The sequence below is a fragment of the Chanos chanos genome, chromosome 9 (assembly GCF_902362185.1).
Source record: "Chanos chanos chromosome 9, fChaCha1.1, whole genome shotgun sequence".
NCBI classification, from domain to species: Eukaryota; Metazoa; Chordata; class Actinopteri; order Gonorynchiformes; family Chanidae; genus Chanos; species Chanos chanos.
In genome coordinates, this window is record NC_044503.1 from 24,319,484 (window position 1) to 24,343,116 (window position 23,633).

The 23,633-nt window shown below is 39.7% G+C and overlaps 1 protein-coding gene across 1 annotated transcript in view; it reads left to right on the forward strand.

Annotated features, from left to right (window-relative positions):
- csmd3a (CUB and Sushi multiple domains 3a) overlaps nt 1-23,633 on the forward strand; it is a 126,801-nt gene that overhangs the window by 9,209 nt on the left and 93,959 nt on the right. The window contains exons 3-10 of the mRNA XM_030785320.1: nt 2,719-2,831; nt 8,233-8,427; nt 13,867-14,074; nt 19,469-19,581; nt 20,593-20,670; nt 21,808-21,895; nt 22,182-22,306; nt 22,823-22,944. Of these exons, the coding sequence (XP_030641180.1) occupies nt 2,719-2,831; nt 8,233-8,427; nt 13,867-14,074; nt 19,469-19,581; nt 20,593-20,670; nt 21,808-21,895; nt 22,182-22,306; nt 22,823-22,944 (1,042 nt within the window). The remainder of the gene's footprint in view (nt 1-2,718; nt 2,832-8,232; nt 8,428-13,866; nt 14,075-19,468; nt 19,582-20,592; nt 20,671-21,807; nt 21,896-22,181; nt 22,307-22,822; nt 22,945-23,633) is intronic.

Consider the following 23,633-nt stretch of genomic DNA (forward strand, 5'->3'; position numbering starts at 1 on the left):
AACATCACAAGTCCATATGGCATTTATGATATATATGATACTTCTGATCTCTCGACATGTTTGGTCCCATCAAAAGAAAAAGCAAAAAAAAAAAAAAAACGCTGTCTCTCAGGTGGTGTTCTTCATCATGTTTTGCCCTTTATTCTTGCTTCATAAATATTCATTTCTTAACAGGAACCTGCTGTCTACCTCAGACACACACACACGCACACACACATACACCCAAACACACACACACACACACACACACACACACACACACACACACACAAACACACGCACACACACCCAAACACACACACACAAACACACACACACGCACACCCAAACACACACATACACACACACACACACACACACACACACACACACACACACACACACACAAATGACTTAATCAAGGCAGAAAATAACGCTGGTTGAATAAACACAGAAAAGATCAGAAATGATGAGGAATATTCAACTGTTTAGGTTTATACTGCAGCTACACAGAGACTTTCAATGATGACATTCCAGAAATAGCTGAATTTTGACACTAGTGAGTATTTTTAGAAGAAGCTCTTTGTAAAGTTACCTTTAGGCATGATGCCTCATAAGTCCTGTAAGTGACAGATATTCTAGCATTGGGGGGAAAAACACATCATTACTGCAGCTTAGACACTGATCTGGTAAACCAATCAAGCATCTCCATGCACACTCACCTGCAAACAGACTGAAATAAAAAAATCCTTCTCCTGAAGGAAAAGTGATGGTTACAGCTAAGCTGTGCACATCCTATTATTTTTTTTCCTTTTGACTGGATTAAGAGATGGTGTATGTGTGTGATTTCTGAATTTGTAAAGAAATAAATAGTTTTCAAAATTAAATACATGAGAGCTGGATTGATGTGTTAAAACTTGATAACATTTTTTTGCATTTCCCTTTCATTATTATAAAGAGCACCGCATAAAAAAAAGTATTGCAATTGGTTTTCTCATCCCTATTAAATATGCATGTCCGTCTTCATTAATAATGATATCGGTACACACAGGGACCATATCTCCCCTAGAAACTGCATGCATACTCTATTAAGTGTTGGTGATGGTCTTGGAAACCTTGATTCATAACAGCGTAGAACTATAAAAAATATCAGTTCTGTTAGATTATTACTGGGGTGTAATATGACATGCCACAAGCAAAACATGATTTAATATTTGGTAGCGTGGCATACAGATGTTCATTTGTAGAGAATATATGCATTTGAAATGTTACTTGGCCCTGATTTAACATCTTAGTTTTCCAGATTTTTTTTTTGATATTCGAGCTGCAAGCCTGCACTAGAAAACTATGATATGAAAGGCAATATAACACAAACATCAGCCGTCACTGTCATAGAAATCTTCATATAGTTCAGACTGTGTGAAATTGAGATTGAGACAAACACAATATTACAGTTTGATGTGTTTTTTTTTTTGTTTTTTTTTAAAGCTTGAAACAAACTCCACAAACCCAGAGCATAATGTCTGTGATTGAGTCAGTAATGTAAGTGAATACAGACAGGGGCTTTGGATAAGAAACTGAAGATGGGTTTTTGGCATTCCACGCATGAGTGCATTGCGTAAATTGGAAAAGGGAGTCTAAACGCCTTTGGAAGGGGTCCTGTGAGACTAAAATTGTCATGCAAGCGAAGAATAAATAAACAGGATTAGCCAGAGTTTGTTTCCGATGATAGAATTCCCACAGCTGTCAGTTAAGTTGGCACGAGATGCAGAGGTGTGTGGTTACGTTGACTCCGTTACGTTGTGCTGAAAGTAAAATTGAAAAATAGCTCTTTGTTTCCATGGAGAGTTAAGTGGTTTAATATACCTCGTTACCTTAACGGATGTTCGTTAAGTTTTCTGTCGATGCCGTTTGTGCAGCCCACTCATTTGCACTGACACTCGGGGCTCAGAAATGTACAAGGTTAGACCGCGGTGTAAGGAGGTTATACCTCTGTTCTTAGAGGCGAACGTAATTACAGCATATATCCTGCCACAAACGAGTCAAAGTCTAAAATGGCCTTGGAATTTTTTTTTAAATTGGGTTTCACCGTTACCTGGAAATTGATAACAGCTGTGTAACATTATTGGGTGCTCTTAATCAAAGCTCATATTCTGACATTATACCCAAACACCTGTATCAGTAACAGGTGGAGGCAAAAAGGGATGTCAACTCGTGCAAATCTCTATACGCCCCACCTGCCTCAGTGTCCGTGGTGATGGCTCTGATGGCAAAATGGATAAACACATAGGGAAAGGAGTGTTTCAGGTTGGACGTCGATTCAAAATATTAGAGTCGACCAATAGCCCGAGGAGATGGAAGCAACACTTGACCTTGTTCACTTTCAAATTGAATGGCTCTCATATGGTTAAATGCAGGCTAAATCCACTTTCCTCTCCTCATGCACTCAAGGTGTCATATCCCAGTTTTGAATCATTCTATCGATGGCTCAAAATAAAGCCAGCATCTGATAAACTTGCAATGTGGTACTCGAGAAGTTTTTTTTGACCTGGTAAACTATGTTATTAATTCTTATCCAAGTTTTGTTTTTTGTTTTTTTCTGACTACATTTTCTTCAAAGAACCCAAAGTGACAGTACTTTTAGCTGAATATGGTTTTTTGACAACACTTCCCACCTCTGGTGAGATGTGTGTGTGTCTCTCTCTCTCTCTCTCTCTTTCACTCTCTTTTTCTCTGCAGGTTAACGGGCTTCCAGGTGCCACCTCCTGTCACAAGCACAGGATCCATTTTCTCTTTGCGCCTTACCAGTGACTTTGCTGTGAGCGCCCATGGATTCAAAATCTATTACGAAGGTGAGGAACTTCAGACTATATTCTAATTTTCCCTGCTATTGATATCTTGGACTTTGGGTACAGACGGTTCCACCAACTTGCACATTCGATGCTTTTTGTGGTCAATCAAAGGACTGTTTTTTTTTTTTTCACACGTGAAACTTCTTCGACAATGAGTGCAAAGTAAAAGCCAGGAAAATGAGCTGAGCGCTGCTTGTAATGTCGTTGTTCATTTACACTTTGGTTATTTTCTCACATAAACATCTTAACAGCTTTCATCTCAGCAATGGGTAATTACTTTTTAAAAGAGTAATTCAAATGCTAACGCTCCTCCTTTTCCTTTAGCTTCACCAGGCACTATTCAAGCACACTCCAGATATCGCTCATGTTTCTAAGGAACGTATTCTCTTAATCACAGGGGCGTGTGGAGGATGGCGGTTACATAATGGCCTGGCAGATGTCAAGCAGTTTGAGTTCTGCTCTGCCATTGATGTGATTTATAAGGTCCGCAGGCGCGTGGACAGAAAGAGAGAGCAGTGTAGCTCCTCTACATGAAGACGGCTCCCTTAGTGACCGTTATCCACTCTTTTCTATCTCTCTCTTCCATCTTTCTCCACCTGCTAGCTTTTCCTGATTTGGCCTTGTATCGCTCCGCCCATCTGTTCCCCTTCTTTAGAGCCGCGCAGGTTATGACTTTAGGCAACAGCTGGGGTATTTCACACGCGCTCCCCCAGTTTAATGATCTTTGGAAGTTTTATGGGTTTTGGAATATTAATCTCACCTGTTATTGCCTAACCGGAGGACAGGGAGCGCCGGCGTGATTGCGATGAGGAATCTTGGCATCGCTCTTGTTCGATTTTGGACTACAGAGTATAAAAACGAGACCTGAAGCCAAGGTGTCTTTCTTTTTTAATCACGGAACCAAAACTAGAGTCCTTTTTGATCTATTTTTTAACACAAAGATCGGTGCATGACCATTGATAACGGATCAGTCCTTTGATCAAATATGCTATTATTGGTAGAGGCATAAACATATTTAAGCCATTCATGGATCAAAGGACAGACTCACGATGGCTGACGTTCTGGATAATTTTACACTGCTGACCAGCACACCTTAATTCCCCCTTACACAAAGCAATGGCTTTCAACAGCTGTTCTGAGTAGAATGGTGCGGATGTCAGAGCTGATTTTTCACCCAGAAGAACATCATTTGGACTCATTTGCACACAAAATTGAGGTGGTAGTAGAAGTCGTAGTAGCAGCAGTAGTTGTGGTAGTGGGTGTGTGAGTAGTGTTGGCAGTGGTGTTTTTGAAAGAGAAATAATCTTACAAACAGTAAACATTCATGTTGTGTCACATAGCATTACACTAGTTTATGTTTCATATCTGTATTCAGTATGAAATTCCGTGAGGCTACACAGTCTTTGTGTCCTTGTTGTTAGATTGCTGATTGAACTGCATAAGTACATGAGGGCTTGGTAGAGAGAGAGAGAGAGAGAGAGAGAGAGAGAGAGAGGGTGGGGAGTGAGAGTAAGGGAGAAAGGCAATCTCATTTTACATTCTGTCACTCTTCCATCACAGCCGAGAAGCTAAAACCATGTTTGACAGTCAGTGCATTTGTGTAGATTAATGTCTCTATTTCTTCCTGTCTTAGAACTTAGGGGTTATGTGCTACTATTTGTCATGAGTAAAATGTGGAGCTGCAACCTGTCTGTCTGTGGGTGGTGTTGGTAGAGCCAATGTGTGAAAGAATGGCAAAAACCAATTTGTTTAACATTCGTTTATCAAGAGATTACAAAAAAAAAAATGTAACCACGATAATGACTGTACGAGATTGTTGTACAGCATACAAATGACATGTTGTAGCCTTTCAGCAACACTTCATCTTTCTATATTTTGAAAAAACATGAGACATGTCGCAAACCACGTCCTATATATTCATAATACAATATGAATAATAAAAAAAAAAAAACATTAAAAATGGGGCTTGAGAGTTGGTATAACCAGTTTGGTTCTCATTTCGAAATCAGACAGGGAGGCAGTGGAGAAAATTCAACGGTTCGAGAGCTTACTCTAGCGTACTCTACACTGAAGCATCTCAGATGGCACAGTCTTATCATAATTTGAATTGACCCGTGAAATCCGCCCGCCGTCAATTTTCTGGTGTCTTTATCCCAGTGGGTCTCTCAACTCGGGGAGATTTTTTTTTTTTTTTTCCTGTTGTGTCCTGTTGTATCCTACTCATCACTTAGATCTTTTTTTCTATATTTTGCATCGTAGGATACACGTAGACAAGTCACACAGGGAGAGCGACTCTGTGTTCTGGAGCGTCGTTTGCTGCGCAGTCACTCTTGACAAACCTCCATCTTCTTCAGAAGCAGCAAAGTCATTAGAGGAATATATAACATACAGAGGAATAAATAACATTTCCTCCTGAGAAATGCTTGTTCCAACCATTTCTGGCTGTGGAACTCAAAGCTTCAAGGCTTTTTACAGACATGTATGTTACCTGGCAACAATTAAAAAAAAACAGCAACAACAACCAATGAAGTTGATGTAAGATGCAAATAACTTGCAGTTCATTGGTTAACTGCAAGGTCAAATGGTATAATTAGAATTTCTTCTGATGAACTGATTTGCCATTGAAGTGTGGGAGATAGATTCAAAGATGATGTTATACTAAAGCCTTCTCTCCAATAAATGTTTGTAGCATTTTAATCAACCAACTTATTAGCTATAAATGTGAATATTTACACAGGTTGAAACCTTATCAGAGAGTGCATTTATAAGATGCAAATAGATTTGTTTTCATTTGACTTGAGATAGGAGAAATGGCAATATATTCTAAACTTAACAAATGGAGTATCCTACACATGAGTCTCTTGGTAAATGGAGAAAAAATTCAATCAAAGTCATATATGATATCACCTATTTAGAGGAGACCTGGTGATTATTGGTCTTTTGACCAACGTGTTCAGAACCTAATGAGGACTCACTGGGATCAAAGTGTTTCTAGTTCACTCAGTAAAAAGTGTGAATATGGCGATTTAACATATAGGCTTCCTGCTGTTCCTTCCTAAGCATTAAGACCATTTTTCTAGTTATGCTGATTGCTTTTTTTTTTTTTTTTAAAACATGACCTTCAAAGCTAAGAAAACAGAAAGGGATTTAAATCTACTGGGTTTTCCACAGAGGCGGTGGTATCACATTCAGATGAGGCTTCGGATGGTTTTCAGTCAAAGAACGAGACTGTATGTCAGAAACAGCGGTAACCTGCCATGATCCGTTATGACAGGTGTCAAATCACACGTATGACATGTTTATGTTTGTTTTCATGACCAAAGGACCTCGCGGGAAGTGACTGCAATATAAAACGGATCCCCCTCCCTGTGGTCTGACATCTCATAAATCAGATAAAATATGAAATCAACACTGTTGTGGACTCCGAAGCAAATGTAGATATGGTAAACAAGGAAAAAAAAAGGAAAAAGAAAAGATAACAATAAAAATGAAGAAAAACGATATGGTCGCCGTTCAGTAAATCTCCTCCTGCCATGACAAGCAATCTTCTAGCTGACACTTTTAAGGAAAACTTGAATGCTTGGACTTTCCGCTTTAACTGACGTTCTGGACTTTCGTGGGGTGGTCTTTTTAGCCGCCGGATGCTGCACTTGATATAAACATCCTCTTCATTTCTGCTCAACCAGACTCCCTAGTAGCAATTACTGGAAATTGGCTCAGACTCAAGTAATCTCAAAGCCCCAAATGTCTCTGTCAGCCTTTGTCCAGGTCGTCAGACTCTGCTGAGTGTTACAATGGCATGGCTTTTTTTTTGGTCACGCTCTTTCTGTTTGTACAGCGTTCTCATTTCAGCTAGCCTGCTGAGGGACCGTGCTTGTATTTTGTTTTTCTGTCTAATTTATTTATTTTTTTGGTAATTGCCTGTTTGCCAAAAAGAAAAGACTTTTTCCTCTTTTTTTTTTTTTTAAAAAAGAGTTGTGTCACAAGGATAGAAAGTAAAGCGTGGCCTGTTTTTTTCTGTCCAGGCTTGTTTTTCGGACGGCTAAAAGGCTGAAACCTTGTCGTAAAACCCCCTGTTCAAAGGGGCAGAAAATTATTTCATTTCCTGACATCGCGGCTACAAAACACATGACGATGAATATTTGTTTAGAAAACTTTAATTAGGAGCCAGAGTAAAAGTGAACAATAAATCAGGAACAGTGACTTAGTCAATGGTGCACCAGTAACCTCCATTTTAGGATGCCAAACAGTACGGAAATGCACACATGTTGTAATTCAAAGATTACAGATTAACAGCCTGAGTAGCTACTCATTCATCACTTTAAGATGCGTCGACATGCCTGCTATCTGAAAAGTTTCACATACATTTGATTTTAAGCGCGAATGTAGGCCTTGCAAGTCTTTGCCAGAGTGAAAATAGGATTCTTCATCTTTGGCTCAGAAAACTGGAAATGTTCTTCATTTACCATCCATTAACTACAGCTGGATTGGTACATGCCAATACATGCTCCCCGTTTGGAGAGGGCAGCGGTGCGTCATTATTTGGGATCGGATTTGTATAAGAGCTGTCGAAAGGTTACATCGATGACGCGCATTTGGCAGCTGTTTTTGGTCAACTTTCTGAAGCTCTATAATCAGCTAAGCAAATACATACAGTGGTCTTTGAGCAAACAGATTGAATTATTGCTGTTGGCAGTTAAGAACGGCTCTGCTTAAAGGTTTAAAGGGGCGCTAAATGCTAAAAGCGTTTCCTGTGCGGTAAACGATGAGGAGGCTTAAGATGCAGCACACATGTGGACATCTATTCCAAAAGATTAGAAATAATTAGCTAAAGGGTGTCAGGAGTATAATTAGTTGAAAGGCAGATGTTGAGTGAACAAATAAATAAGTAAATACACTCAAACACATATGTGTCAAGTCTATCCCTTAGGGAAATTAATGATTTTCTCCTTTAATTTAAAAGTATGGATTTACTCTCACTTTTATATATGATACACGCGTTTCTCGGCTTCTCAGAAGTCGGCGTCTTCTAAAGCGGAGGTGCTGGTTTTGACCATCAGCGGTGTTACCCTGTAGCAATTGATTCTGACTGAAATGCCTTTGGGAGAAAATGGCTGCTTCTTTTTGCTAACATTTGTAGAATTATCAACATATACAAGGTGAGGCTAATTTGTTAACTTGTACTTGTACGTGCTGTTTGGGTAAGAGAAATCATAAAAGGAATGTTCCATTTCAAACTCTGAGGGGGGGGGAGGGGGGGGGGGGGGGGGGCAGAAAAAAATAAACCACTCTCAGTTATTTCAGAGCCCTGTGACTGTGAATACATCTGCCCAGATGGTAATAAACATTTTTTTTGCCCTTTCTTTGCATCCTGCTAATCTTCTTCTCCATCTTCCTGCAGAACTACAAAGCAGCTCTTGTGGGAATCCAGGGGTTCCACCAAAGGCCATTCTAAATGGCTCCAGATTCAACGTGGGGGACAGAATCAGATATCGATGTGTTTCGGGTTACATCCTGGACGGGCACTCCCAGCTAACGTGTGTCACTGGCACGTCCAATGTGGCCGTATGGGACTTCCCTGTCCCAATCTGTAGAGGTGAGAACTACAATGGTTTTTACTCAGAGAATAAGACTGCTCGATGACTAGGTGTGTGGACGCAAATGTTTTTTGTTTTGTTTTGTCTTGAGTTTTTTTTTTTTTCCCAGAACTGTAAGTGGCAGCTTTGTGTTTCACCACACAGAAGGCTTTGAAAGATCTCAAGGGTTAGCCTTCAGGATTTGCCTTTGTGTTTGTTTGTGTGTGTGTGTGTGTGTGTGTGTGTGTGTGTGTACGTGTGCGCGCGTGTATGTGTGTGTGTGTGTGTGTTTATTTATTTATTTATTTTTATTCCAATTACTGCAACAGATGTCTGCTCTGTGATATATGCGGCGCTTTATGGCGATGAATATGAGCTTTGCCTTTATGCTCTGCTCCATAATTGACAGCTGATTTCTGCAGTACCGGTATATTTTCATTTTGAATGCAATCCATAGTCTTCTGTTACACAAGCACAGCAAACACTTTGGATGGAACATGGTGACAGATACTGTATATGAAGGGGGAAAAAAAACATGGGTGTGTTGGGTGCAGATCTTTACTGGATTATTAGCCGGTTGTAAATGCGCTTTTACTCTGATTGTAAATTGAAGGTACCATTAAAATTAATGCGGTGTGGAATTATAGCAATGGTGAGTGGCTCATCGTATTTCAGATATAATTTATTAATAATTCAGGTGTTGCGTTTAATCTTCGTTTACGAGATCTTTGATGTGGATCCGGCTGAAAGGATTGTTACGCTTGGTGCTTATTTTTAAGCGTGAAGTATGTTTGATTTAAATTCAAAAGGACGCTTAACCTTACAATTATGAAACATGAATTCTTCATAAACTTCAACAAAGTTTTTGGACTCTGACTTTAAGATATGAGAATGCGGATGTGAACAGTGCTAACAATCTTTTGTAGAAATAATCAGATTATAGTCACCAAAAAATGTTTGATGTATCAGGCTAGTCTTTCTTCTCTGCTCCACTGTAAGTCTTTAAAATTTCAAGGGTTCTTGGAAGTTTGTTATGATCACTGCAGACAGAGAATTGATGACTCATAAATTAGAAATAAACTAGAAAAAAAGATCTTTCCTCAGTATGTTTGGAGAGTTTCTTTTCTGAGGGGAAAAAAAATCAGCTTTTCAGCGAGAGCAGAGCATTCTAAAGGTTTCGGTATAGATATTTGTTCAATTATTTGCTTAATTAAGAGCCTTGAACGAAGTGTTATTTAATGTTAAAAGTCATAAACAACGGCATATTTCATAAACAGAGTAGACCAAACCGATAGTGATATGCAATACTGGAGAACTTACTAAGCAAGTGGTGCAATGTGAGACACTTTACATAGGACCTTATGGTGTGTCAAACAAGCCAAAACAACACTCTAAATTTACATTGCAAGACGCAGTTCCCTGGGCCTTTTCATCTTTTCTTTTTTTTCATAATCACATATGTTTGTGTCTGGGGTTGTGAAGCGGGAAGGAAATTGATTCTCTTTTGACGAGAGACTCTGAGCCTAGGGGCTCGCCGTAGCCATAGACCACGGCCCTGTTGTCTTTACAAGCAATCTATAATCCAATGAAAAGCAAAGGAAAAAAAAATTGAATGAAACGGAGTAAGAGGAAGTATGTTGCTTTACTGTGAGACTGTCTGTCATTCTATTGGCTGCTAGGGTATCAACCTAAGACAGAGCTTTGCTAAGGCGTTTCAAGCTGTTTAATCTTCAGTAACAAATGGTAAATATAGACTTGTAGATGCTGTAACAATGAGTAATTGCATTACTTAAGTTCAACGCGCACTGTATTTATACAGAATCTTCCAGAACAGTAGTGGACTGCTGATTTCTGAGCTCTCTGTGTTATTTGAAAGCTGGACTGAGGTGAATGAGTGCACAATAAGATATAGACAGTCTGCATCAAACCGCCTGTTTTGAAGCTGTCAGTACTTATACGTGGCCCAGGTGTTGTTTTATGTGCTAAAAATAAGCATGTTCTCCTAGCTAGCCTTAGCCAGACACTACACTGCAGTGTTCCCTCTCTCTCTCTCTCTCTCTCTCTTTCTCTTTCTTTTCCCACCCGGGTCTTCAGTCACTCTGGGAGAGAGGCAGTGGAGCGGGTCCCTCAGAACGGGCAGATGGTCTTTTGATCTCATTTCCTCAGAGAACCTGCCCATTCTCTTGATGTAGGAACACATCCAAGAGTCCCTTCAGCAACCCTCCAAAAACACCTCCCCCCCTTTTTTTTTTTTTCCCCCTCCCTTTCCCTAGCTATGCTGCACTCTTACTAGGGGATATCTTGGGATCCAGATGGAAACAAGCAGACTGAGGAGACATACTCCAGAGCTCTGGAGTTGCATTGAGACTGGCAGACTTCTTCATTTGTCTGAATGTTGAACACACATTCCACGCAACGGTGTCATCTGCCCCTGCAAAGAAAAAACTCAGGAAACTGTCGTCGAATTTAGACAGAGCGCGCTTTGAATGTTACGCCATCAAATATTAAGGCAATTCCCTTTGATTTTCTTTCTCTTTTTTTTTTTTTCTTTTTTTGGGTCAGGCAGCGTATTGTGGTAAAGCATGTTGTGCTGTTAAGAGAATGTGTGAGACATGACAGTTTTTCTTGAGGAGAAGTACAGTTGTCTTATCTTCACTAACCTCCTTGCTCATCTAGCAACCACAACTTAAAAAAAAAAAAAGAAAAACAACTAGATCAAAAACATACTTTTTTCATAGTAGTTTTTTTTTTTTACCCTCTGAGCAATTTTGATCTGAACATGAATGTTGAAATTAAGCATGAAAATGTAACGTACAGAGGCAATGACATTACCATTTCAAAAGATTCATTTTCAGCTTCCTAAATTCAGGACCCAAGGGCTGCCTCTGATAGCGCCTGTGCTAAAATCAGCTTGCTTAAAGCAGTCTGAGATGCTTTTAAATTCACCAGGTACACCCACAGCAAGACCTGTATTGTAAAGTAATGAGGGAAATGTACTTCTGGTGAATTGCATAACCTTTGGAAGGCTAGGGTTAGATACTGACTGCGTATAATCAGCATTTTTTTAAAAATGGTCAATGGCCATTTGCCACCAGTTCAAATTTTAACTTGAAAAATGTTGAATACCTTGGTACACCAAGTTTATCTGCTTGGTCCAGGTACCAGGTGACTTATTCTCGATAACATTTCAGGTTAATAAGATGCCTCAGATGATCAGAAGTAAAATATTTTTAATGTAAGTTGTGCTGAAGGCATATAATGTTTGGACAGACTAGTGACATGAAATAGTTCATTGGTAACTTTGCAGGGAGGCCTGTATTATTCCCTCAACCTGGAACCTGTAGTTCCACCCCCCCCCCTTTTTTTTTTTCTTTCCTTTATTTTATCATAAAAATTAACTAAATGGATTGCAGAGTATGATTGTGTTATTTTGTTAAGTGATTTTTTTTTTTTTACAGACTAAATGTCAAACGGGCGACCATAGAATATGAATCAATACATTAATTATATGACAGTGCTCATGGACTTAATAAAAAAATGGCAGAAAATGGTAAGATAAAATCAAACCATTACAGAAAAAAAAATGTATCGCTCATAGCACAAGTAGATGATGTTTGTGTGTGCAGTTGTAATGGCTGTCTTAAAGGCTAACTGATCCAGTGTTAATGGGGCTGAATAACTTTAATAGGCAGGGGTTTAGCAATGAGCCTCAGACTTGAGTTGACAGCGTACGGATAAAAAAGAAGAACCTTTCTGAATGAAAGATAAGCGTTGTACTTCATTACTGATAACGGTTTAAAGGACAAAAACGACAGTTCAGCCTTCATTTGCCTTGTACATGTGATAATAAGAATCACAGATGCTGTTATATGTTTTTTTTTTTTTTCCTGGAAATTTCCATAATAATGAGCAGGAGCGCATCCTCTCTCACCCGTATTAGACTATATATCTGGTCCCTTAAAGCCTTTGAATTCACACATGAAAAAAAAAATCCCCATTAATTCCTATGGCATTTTACCAACAAAATATAATTTTTCTGCATGATGGATCTATGCGTTACCATCCAGAGCTTTGTAAGGTGCTTTATGAGGGAGGCCTGATCCCCTTGTGTGGCCCCAAATTCATTCATTACATTCTGGCTAGCATGAGCGGTCATGAGGATTCTATGATAAAGTACAGCTTTTCTTAAAATAGCCTTTTAGTGGAGGAAAAGCAGACACATAAGTCAATTTGGAGCCGAGGGAACATGGATGAAATGTATGCATGTGGGGGAGGGCTACCATCTGACAGATTTTAGCCTCAAAATGTCAGTGTCGTAGCTTTTAAAGGATAGCTGTGACTGTATGAACCAAGTGTCCATACATGTGCGGCAAGGTAAAAGTCCTACCTCGACTCGTGCTAAAAAGTCACCCAGACCTTTAGAGAAAAAGTTATTTATACCCTTATAATCTCCATTATATTCCTATAATCTCTTTAGCCGTCTTATTTAACACTCAAGTTGACATGGCTAAGTTATATGACTGAAATCTGTAGATGACTGTGGTATTCTTTCAAGCTAATTTCAGGAGTGAAAAACCACTCTCCGTCTCTGAACTTCTTGAACGACGTAGCATAAAAGCACTCTCAAAACAATTCTAATACCATCGCAGCCTCTACTATTGGGCTAAGATTTGTTTCGTGGCAAAGTCGGAAGGACGTGTTTCTCCTCTTGTTGAGCATGGTTGGTAATACATGCGATTCGTAGTGTCAAGTCAGTTTGAAAATAACTGTTCTAGCCATTCTGTTTAGGTTAAAGATATTTGTCCACTTGGAATCTTCCCTATAGACATAATGTTTGGCAATCTTCTCAAGATGAAAGCAACTAACAGACAGCTATGTTTGATTTCCCTCTCATGTGCATCATTAAGAGAATGAAGAAAAAAAAAACTGATGGCGAATTTGCAGACCTGGGTTTTCGTTTTTTGTTTATGTTAATTATTTTACAGTGTATTTCGAACGCTGAAAATGTTTTGTTTCCCCCAGTGTAGACACAGTTAATAATGTTAATAGGCTAAAACCCCTCCAGATTTTAGTCTGGAGAGCAGTCACATAATTAGGTAACTAATGTTTTATGTTTTTAGGAGACAATGATGAGCATTCTTGATTGTATTCTTATTTGTTTACGATCATTTGAGAACCGAACAGCATTCACATTGACTTAAGCTGTTTGTATCCTGGTTACAAAAGATCCTGACAGACAAGTTGATCCAATGAGAAAAAGCCCTGTATTTATGTGCTCTTCATGAAAACTGACAGGACAACAAGTTCTTCAAGCCTTCACCATCTCATCTGCTTTGATGACAGATATAGGCCAAAGTATTTCTACGACAAAATGAAGACCTTCTTACTGTACTTTGCTTCATTAGTTTGTAGTAAGATGTAGATCTGACATCAGTTGGTCCCCTTTGTTTGACCCACAGCTGAAGACACCTGCGGCGGAACATTCCGGGGTTCCAGCGGGATCATCTCCAGTCCGGACTTCCAGCGGGACTACCAGAACAGCGGAGAGTGCACGTGGACCATTCTGGCTGATCCGGGAGACACCATCTCCTTGGTCTTCACCGACTTTCAAATGGAGAGCAAACTGGACTATTTAGAAGTAGAGGGATCTGAGCCACCAACGATATGGTGAGTCTAGGCTTTCGTTCCCGCCCCAAACGCCAATTCTCTTTATACTCTCTTTTAAAGTTGAAAGGTTTACGGCACTTAGCGATGAAATACTGAAAACCATTTCTTACGCGGTAGGTGGTGACACATGAGGGCCTTTGGCAGAAATAAATGGCAGAAGGTTCCTGACTGTGAAAGCGTTCTCTCAAATTGCTGGTCTGGAGCCTTGCAAAAATGACATGTATCAAGGAATGTTATACTTTACCTGCAAGTTCTTTACAATTACCTCACATTATGAAATCGGCCTTAAGTTATACGTTACATTTATGTAACTTTATTTGAATAGGGGAATTTTTTTTTTCAAAGACTTTTAAATCATCTTCTTTGTATCAGGAAGCTTCTAAATATTTCATACTTTCAAACTGAAATCGTGCTTTTTTTTTATTATCTTGGCTTACATTCCCTTGGGTGTTAAAGAGGATACTCATGAAACACATTTTATCAGGTGACAGAACATCAATGCAATGATGATAAATGAGTCTATATAGTACTGTATTCTTTGTGAAACACCTTGCTCTACGGAGGACTCTCTGTGTCTTCATGACAAGAGACTTTGAACTTTGAACTTGAGATTGATATGCAAGCATATTTACATTTACATCTACATCTACATTTACATTTATTCTTTTAGGAGGCGCTATTATCCAGAGCAACATTCAAGACAGGAAGAACACAAGCCAAGCATGTAGCTGTTTAGAAACTATCTGTGGCATAAGTGTCACCACTAAGTTCAATATTAGACCAGATACAAATGCAAGAAAAGTAAGAGAATGAGCTACAAACAGAGACAAGTGGGTCTACAGCCCCGTAAGCTAAAGCTATCATGTACCTTCTGACACAAAGTATGACAAAAATGTGAATTTACACATTTAAGACATAATTTAGTTTAGGCAAATATTCAAGTGTTGGGGTATTTTATAGGTACAGTAATACAGGGCTATGCAATTCTAGCAGGCTGTTAGTTTAATTATCGGCCCCCTAGAAAGGTCCTATGGGAACCAAATCGATCTTCCTGAACTCAGCTCTTAGCCACCCTTGTGATCAGCAGACGAATGAAAGAAGAGTTTTAACGAACTAGGAAAAGTAACACCTTTTTCTGTGAAACAACTGTACTGTAAATATATGAACACAGGAGCGGAAATCCAACTTCATATCCTGTTTTTTTTTTGTTGTTTTTTTTCATCAGTACATGACCTCGCTTGTTGTGGCATTTGTTTGATAATTTCTCTTGCCAATGGCTTCATCGATTCCCTTATGTCATTTGTGAACGCAACATGATAAATTGAGCTGAGTTTTGCTTGGGCAGAATGAACTTTTCCCCTCTAAAACTGTGCAGACTGAAAAAAAACCCCAAATCAATTTCTTCTTCTTTTTTTTCTTTTTTTTTTCTCTTTCATTTTTTTTTTTTCAGCAGTGACCTTTCAGTTATCCTGCTGTACTCCACTTGCATGTTGTAAAAGGGCAAAAAAAAAAAAACCCCGAAAAACAAAACAAAAAAAACCCCATGAATTACAGATCACTCAGTGTCTCAGAGAGCGGCAAACAATACACGCCCAGTATTAGCACTAACATACAGCTGCGTGTGTGTATCTGTGTGCGTTTGTGTCGTTAATCAGTGTACCTCTGGTGTGATCTTGAAGACCGTTTTTCATTCTGGTCTTTTGGGCCCCCTGCTAAGCACACCTGATTTAAATGAGTCGCAGCTTGATAATTAGCTGATCGGCTTAATCAGATGTATATGCAGAGAGGCCTTGATAACGCTCGGGGAAGGACGACCTTGAGGACTGGCTTGAAAAACTCTGGCATAAAATGTATAGAGGAGTCCATGATGAAAATAAGACAAAATGCCCCAAAAAAGAGAAAAAAAATGAGACGTCTATTTTCAAACATTGTGGGTTCCATGCATCGTTTTGAAATTTGGCTGCCACTGTCTTTTAGCAGTGCACAACATACAGAATGTTAACCGTGCAATGTGTTTTTTTTTTCATCTCATCTTACGGATAGAGTGAAAGATACTGAGACATGGAAAATTGCATGGTACGAAACCCTGTGTGTGTGTGTGTGTGTGTGTGTTTATTTTTTTCTTAAACAATTTTCCATCCTTTACATTGTGTCAAATGTCAATGAAAAGATTGCATTAAACAAAAATTTCTGCTTTTCAGCAGTGCATCGATTGTGCAGCTGTATTCCCGTCTCGACGAGTAGAATTGTAACAACATCAGACGTCTCATTTAGAGAATAACGGGGTACAGACAGTAAGCCTCTTGCCAGATTCTATTTACTTCCAACGTATGCAGCAATTTGGTCCCTTAATTTAACATGTTGATTGGTTTTTGGTACAATTTCTCTTCTCTTCTTGTCCCTGGCACTACAGAACGTTTTTGCTGTTTCCCCGCTGTCTCCCTGTACCACACACACACACACACACACACACACACACACACACACAAACACACACACCATTAGCAGTGCACTGGAGATGCTTAATTCATCTGTGACATTTCAATGGGAATTTCATTTTCCCGGTTTGTGTCTCTGTTCCTGGTCAATTTGTATTATGCGGGCATCGCAGTATAAAATGAATGCAGTACACACTCCTGTAAAAACCCTTATAAAGAACATTAATACAATATTCCCCATACGCAGTTAGCTCTTGTGTAAACTGATAAAAAGGAGAGAAAAAGGGTCTGCACCATGCTGGTGACTCTGGTATTATTGCATCAGTATATCTGAGGACAGTTCTGCAGAAGTGTATTGCTGTATGAGTTCTTTTCACACAGAGGTACGCTTGGTTATCTGGGACTGTCACCGTTGTTCGCTGTAAAATAAGAACGTTGGAAAACCCTGGGAACTGGTCAATGACTACACCCTCTATAAACACTTTACGTTGTGAGAAAGAATATAAACTGTGAGTCTATAAGCTTTCATTTAGAATATTTATAAAATAGCTTTAAATGTGAGCATGTTGAATGTCTGTTTCCAACTAAACAATGTTTCTAGACAGACAGTGACTATCGCGCAATATTTATAATATTGCTAATAAAGAAGGTTGGATGATGAGAATTTTCAGATGGTCCCTTAAAAAAAAAAAACAATGAACAAAAAACACCACCAGTCGCTTGTTCCGACTTCTGTATATAGCAGCCGCCAACATCACAATCCACGTCAGTCCACTCAAGCTAGCCCACTCTCCTCCACATGCCCTCTGCTCTTACACAAGTTGTCCCTGTTACAGTGTTGGGCGGGGCAGCGTTGGGGGGGGGGGGGGGTGCTCTATTCAGGCGGGATCAGAGCTGACTCTCACAAATACACCCACCCCCCAACCAGGACCTAGGGCCAGACCACTGCTACCAAAGCACGTCCACAGGTTTCAATTCGCTACCATTGGAAATTCGAACCATTGAATCCCCCAGTTAAGCCTTTCAACACTGAACCCAGGCCAGTCTTTATCGGCCTCTTATTTATAGACTGTCAGTCATTCAGAATGAGCTTTGAAAACTATATGCTTGGCTTCTCTTCAGGAAATACGTGTAATCCTCACTCGTGTGAAAGTATCGAATCCAGTCCCCTTTTTTTTTTTTTCTTTTTAGCTGTCATTCTCAGCTTTGCCCTGAACTATCTCTGATACCTGGAGGTGTTTACTGATTTAAAAAAAAAAAAAAAAAAAAAAAACGGAATCTGCTGGTCGCCTGTTCTCTATCTTTTAAAAAGCAAGAAAGAAACCTCTGCTCCTTCGTTTCTGCCGCTTGCGTCAGGCAGATTTTTAATAAATAAAAGCTTTTTAGAAAGGTCAAGAGTGGGAAATCTGACATCTTATTGCTGAGCAAACCTGGGCTTGTTATTTTCCATGCCTGAAACACTCTTTATTCTTATATTTTTAGATATATATGGAAATGTATTATGTAATCCGAGCGTGGCTTCAGATATATATATGTATACATATGTGTGTGTGTGTGTGTGTGTCTGTATGTGTGATTGACACACAGTACTGGACAAAATTAAACAAAGTGTATCAAATATGCTTACAGAAATTCAGTATATTTCTAAAATCTCCAAAATCCCAAGTCTGTAATTCAGTTTGTTCAAGGGAGACCTGCTTTCTGCAGCAAAAACTCAGGTAATAGGGGCGAAAAGTCCACAAACCACAGGAAAGAACATCTTTTTTTCCCTCCTTATCCTTCATTTGCCCTTACCTTTTCAGTTAGCTCTTTCTTTCTCAACATGTTTTCAACTCACTGTCTGTGTTGTGTTGAATGTGCTTGCAACTGGCTGAATGTTTGTTAAAAAAAACATAAAAGCTAGATCTGGATGAACGGACAAAAGAAAAACATTTTCTCACCGGGAGGGGGGGGGGGAGCGAGAGAGAGAGAGAGGATAATATCATGCTCCACAGCTATGATCTTACTTCCCATAGGAAGGGAGTGTGATTTGGACCAAGTTAACCTCTATTCCTGGTTGCTATTTGTGTGTATGATTTTGATACAACATCTGAAGTTTGGTTTCTGAACTGTGTTCTCCAAAGAATAAAATGACCTACAAAAACAGTGTGTGTGTACAGATATGGCAAGCCCAACAGGAAAACACTTCCAATCAAAAATTACTGAAAAGAATGTGAAAATATGGCATTACTTTCATATTGCTAGGGGTATAAACAACAACCATCTTAAAACGTGCAGACATTTCCCATTGCTGTGTGTGGTGATTACTTTTGTGGTTAGCTAGAATATATGATTTGAATAGGGTTTATGTATGTGCCATATTGTAGATACATTGTTGGGGGTAAATCAGGAGATAAGAGATTTAATGGTAGAGTTTTCTGTTGCTATGCACCTCAGTGGGGTGCAGTATGTTCTAATAAACACATCCTAGGAATTGGACAGTATAGTATGTGTTCTGCTCTTTACGCTTCGCCTCTGAAATGGAAAGGAAAGACATAACCTTCACTCTTCTCAAATGTTTCTAGAGTTTTCTAATGACTAAGCTTCTCTCAAACGTACAGATTTTTCTCCCAAACATCCTGAAGGTGTTTGTCATCAGGAGTGTAAGATCAGTGAACACGTAAAATGCCCATGGCAGGAGCGAGTGATGGCTGAGTGTTTGACTTTTATATTTTAGTCTTCTAATTACCAACAATTTGTTTCAATACACTGAAACAAGGCTGTAACAAGTGCAGTTACTCTCACAATCGGTTCTCAGTTCACGCCAGCTTTGTCCCGACGCCAAACTTTTAACACGATCGAATGTAATTAACGGAAGAAATGAAAAATGAATGAACTGATTCAAATACCCGTGTCTGTTTTGTGTCTTCACAAAGAAATTGAACTCTAATTTACCTCTATCTTGTGTTTATTTCAGGTTGTCAGGAACAAATATTCCAGTCCCCATAGTCAGTAACAAGAACTGGTTACGACTCCATTTTGTCACCGATAATAACCATCGGCACAAAGGCTTCAGTGCTCAGTATCAAGGTGAGATTTAAACTCAGAGAGGCCTGTTATTCAATTTCTTAGTTTTAAAGATGCTTATTTATTGCTACTTTGTTGGATGTACTTCTAAAATTATTGTTGAATTCAAATTTATGGTGGCAGGAAACTCTGAGAATAGAATGCAAATCAAATAAATCTGGAGAGAAGCCATGTTTGGACGCTCTCCTGTAGTTTCTGTTTTGATCAGGAATCTCAGTATTGCAACACCTCATTTAACAGCATCGCTCTTCAATGTCATATTTATATTTATTTACCCCCCCCCCCCCCCCCGCCCCCATTTCATTCATTAGTTTGCATTAATTTATGGCGATGATATACTTCGATATGGCCATACAAAAGCTGCAAGGCTAACCTAATTTTAAATCTGTTTTTCATGCTTGCACTGAGATAATCATTTTCACTATAAATTATTTAAAGTGGTTCAACAGATTAATAAAGAACACTGCCTCTCTCAAAACGTACTGCAAAACGTGGTCCCTCAGACCCTGTAAAACACACCGTGAAGAGGCAGAACCGATGTTCTCAACGCCAGTACTGCTGTGGAGAACAGTGATACAGTAAAAGTATTATGAAACAATGGCGTTGTCAGAGACAAAATGTGGACTACTCTGCTTTACTTGTGTCGACGTTAGAGAAATAGCCACCTAATCCTATTTGAAGCACTCATAAGCAAAATTAATGTACCAGTTGGTTTTGAACAAATCAATGTTCATTTCTTGCATAGCGAGTTGTGAAAATGAAAAGGGGGGCGGGGGGGGGGGGGGGGGTATGGGAATCTATTTTTTGCTGGGCTTTTATGGAAATGACAATAGTTTCCTTGTGATCTTGTAGAAATAAAAGCATTTCCACAGAATACGGAAGCTATGCTACGCACCACAAGGGCCTTTCAGGGATTAAGGGTGTATGAAGCCGGATCAATTTCGCATAATGTCACTACCTGTTATTATTATTTATTTTTTTTATGGATTGATTTTTTCTTCTCCTTGTCAACAGTGAAAAGGTCTGGGGACTTCAAGTCGCGTGGAGTGAAACTGTTACCTGGAAAAGACAACACAAGTAAATTTTCAATCAGTAAGTCTTACCCTTTTTTCTACTCCTAATGCAGAGTTAGGACATTTCCTTTAAGCAAAAATGTCTCCATTTATAGATGAAACAGGTAAATTTTCACACAACGCCAAGTGTGAAACCACAGAATGCAATTTAAAGGATTATATCCCTGCAAAGTGATTGCTCTGTCCTTGATTTGAATTCAGTTGTTCGAAACGGGCGAACAATGCCACGTCTTCATTATTCTCGTCCGTCCTCAATTAGAAAGAGGATTAAAAGAATAGCAGGACATTCCATAACCACACAGATACACGTGAATATGCGCCCCCGCGGCTGCCTTCCGGAAGATTCCGTTGTGTGGAGAGGGCTTTAGCGGTCCCCACTCCTCGTTCATTAACTTGGGAAAATCCGACGGTTCGCCTTTTTTCGGACCGCAAAGGGCACGCAGGTGGCTTTAAAACACTCCTATTAAGTTCTTAATTATCCAGCTGAAGAAGCTGCGTGGTGTGTCATGGTGACCGGGGTACATAATTGGGACATGTATCCCCGCGCCTCCCCATATCGCATCCCCCTCCCCGCCCGCCCCCATACTTTCACAAAGTCAAGGATGACCGATCGCCATCTATGGAAATGATTTGTGTATTCTTACTGTTGAAGGTGGGTGACATTTTTTTTCCCTTCTCCCCACACCCTCTTCATGTCTTTCATTATAATGAGGTATTCAAGCCTCGTGAATCACTTCTACGCAACGGCGCCGCATTCCAAAAACACTTAATTACAACAGGACTGAAATTTTATTGCCCTCCATTTCACAGTGTCTGCTTCGTGCGTTCTGAATTATGAATTATGAACGAGTTATGGGGCGTTGCGTGGGTTTTATTCGCCGCTTCGATATTCGAATGGCATGCCCCCTGTGTAAATCTGTCAGGTTTCTCAATTTTCCTGCTTAAGTTTCAGTTATCAATGTGGTGTCACATACTCGCTTCTCTTAGGAATTTTACTATTGAATGAATTATTGTGGAAGTTGATATCGTATAGCTTTGAAATATTATTGTTTTCATGCGTGTCACAAAGCTGTTGTATGTGTTTATAATGATTTAACAATGATGGACAAATTGCCATTGGTCCATTTTTCCTCATGGCCTTTCTCCTCCGTTTCAGTGAACGAGGGAGGAATAAAGCAAGTGTCCAACTATTGTCCAGACCCAGGCGAGCCGGAGAACGGCAAACGCATGGGTTCTGATTTCAGGTAAAAGTGGATGTTTTTGCTAAGCCAAACCGTTTTGTCTCTGACTGTAGCTAATGGGATGGTTTCCACTGGCTGTAAAGTACTTGATTACAGGCCTCTGTTGACATTGTATCTGACACGAGGCGTAGGACGTACAGAGATGATCAATTTTTTTTTCTTTTTTCCGTCTGTGTCCTGGAGTACTCGGGAGACTTTATGATATTGATTCTCTGTCCTGTTTGTGTTTGTTGGTGTGTGTGTTTATTTTTTTTCTCTTCTTCTTCATAAATCTGTTAAAAAAAAAAAGCATCGGAGCCACTGTACACTTCACCTGTAACGGAGACCACGTGATGCAGGGATCCAAAAGCATCGTATGTCAGAGAGTGGCTGAAGTGTTTGCCGCCTGGAGTGATCACAGGCCTGTCTGCAAAGGTAAAAGACGACTAGAGGTATAGAGAAACGCGAAAGAGGGTGACAACAAAGTGAAGAATGGGGGGGGGCGGGGGGGGTTAAGATTCTCTATAGTCTATTATTTCCATTCCACTCATGCCACTCAGGGAGTTTAATTCTTGCTTTTGAACCACTGTCCGCATGTATAATGAGGGATCTGGTTGGCAAAAGAAAAAAGATTCAATAGAGGTTGTGATTTTTTTTTTTTTTTACCGAGAGCTCCCGAGCATACAAAGTGGGAAAGAAATGCTAGAGGTGGTAAAAGGGGGGTGTGGGTGAGCATTTCTCTATGGTTCAGATTATGAATACCACAGTGACAGTGCAATCGTAGTGTCTAACCGTTTCATCTTTTTTCTTTTTCTTTCTTTTTTTGGCATTAGATTCTCTAATAACCTTTGACTGATATGTTGCCTTCTTAATCAGTAAGATGTCATTGAACTGATTTTTGATTTGTTTGTTTCTTATAATGTAATTACTGTCTTTTATGTTTTATTACAGTTAAAACTTGCGGGTCAAACCTTTACGGTCCTTCTGGTACTTTTACGTCTCCAAATTTCCCCATACAGTATGAGAGCAACTCTCACTGCGTGTGGATAATTACGGCCAGTAATCTCAATAAGGTATGACATATCCGACCCCTTATCTTTCAAGCATGCACATGCGCAACAATTACAGTCCAGAATATTGATTTTCAGTGGTATACAATGTGCCAATAACATGTGACTGATCGTTCATATACCTACGTTCCTAATTGATGGCTTTGGTTTTTGTGCGCGTGTGTGTGCTGCATTTGAAGTAGTGTTGCCGCTATAACACTTGGGAAAGCTGGTACCCTGTTTGTCTGACACTTGCCTGACTTCAGTAGATTGATGAGGAAGTAGCCCTCTCTCTTACACAACAGGGTTTTAATGGAGCAAACACAGTTAGAGCCCAGAGCCAAACACCATTATTCTTAAAGCGGCGTTACGGAGGACACGCTGCTATTCTGGCATTTTTTGATGGTGCACACAAGACGATGCTACGTATCGGCTCAGAACATCTCCACGGCGACTGACACCATGCTGAAGGAAGCTATCGTTATGGATGAATCTATGTTCCGTTTTCCCCAGCCATTTAGTACCGTGATGATTAAAAAAAATAATAATAAAACAACAACGGCCATTTGTCAAGACGCCTCTCTCAGCCCTCGGCCCAGGCAGGGTATGTGTGTGTGCTTGTGTGTGTGTTGCAGCGTTTACAAAACCCATGGCAAAAAAAGTGAAACCGACATTCAGTGTGCTTTGCGGAGTGTAGCCCCCCCCTTATCCGC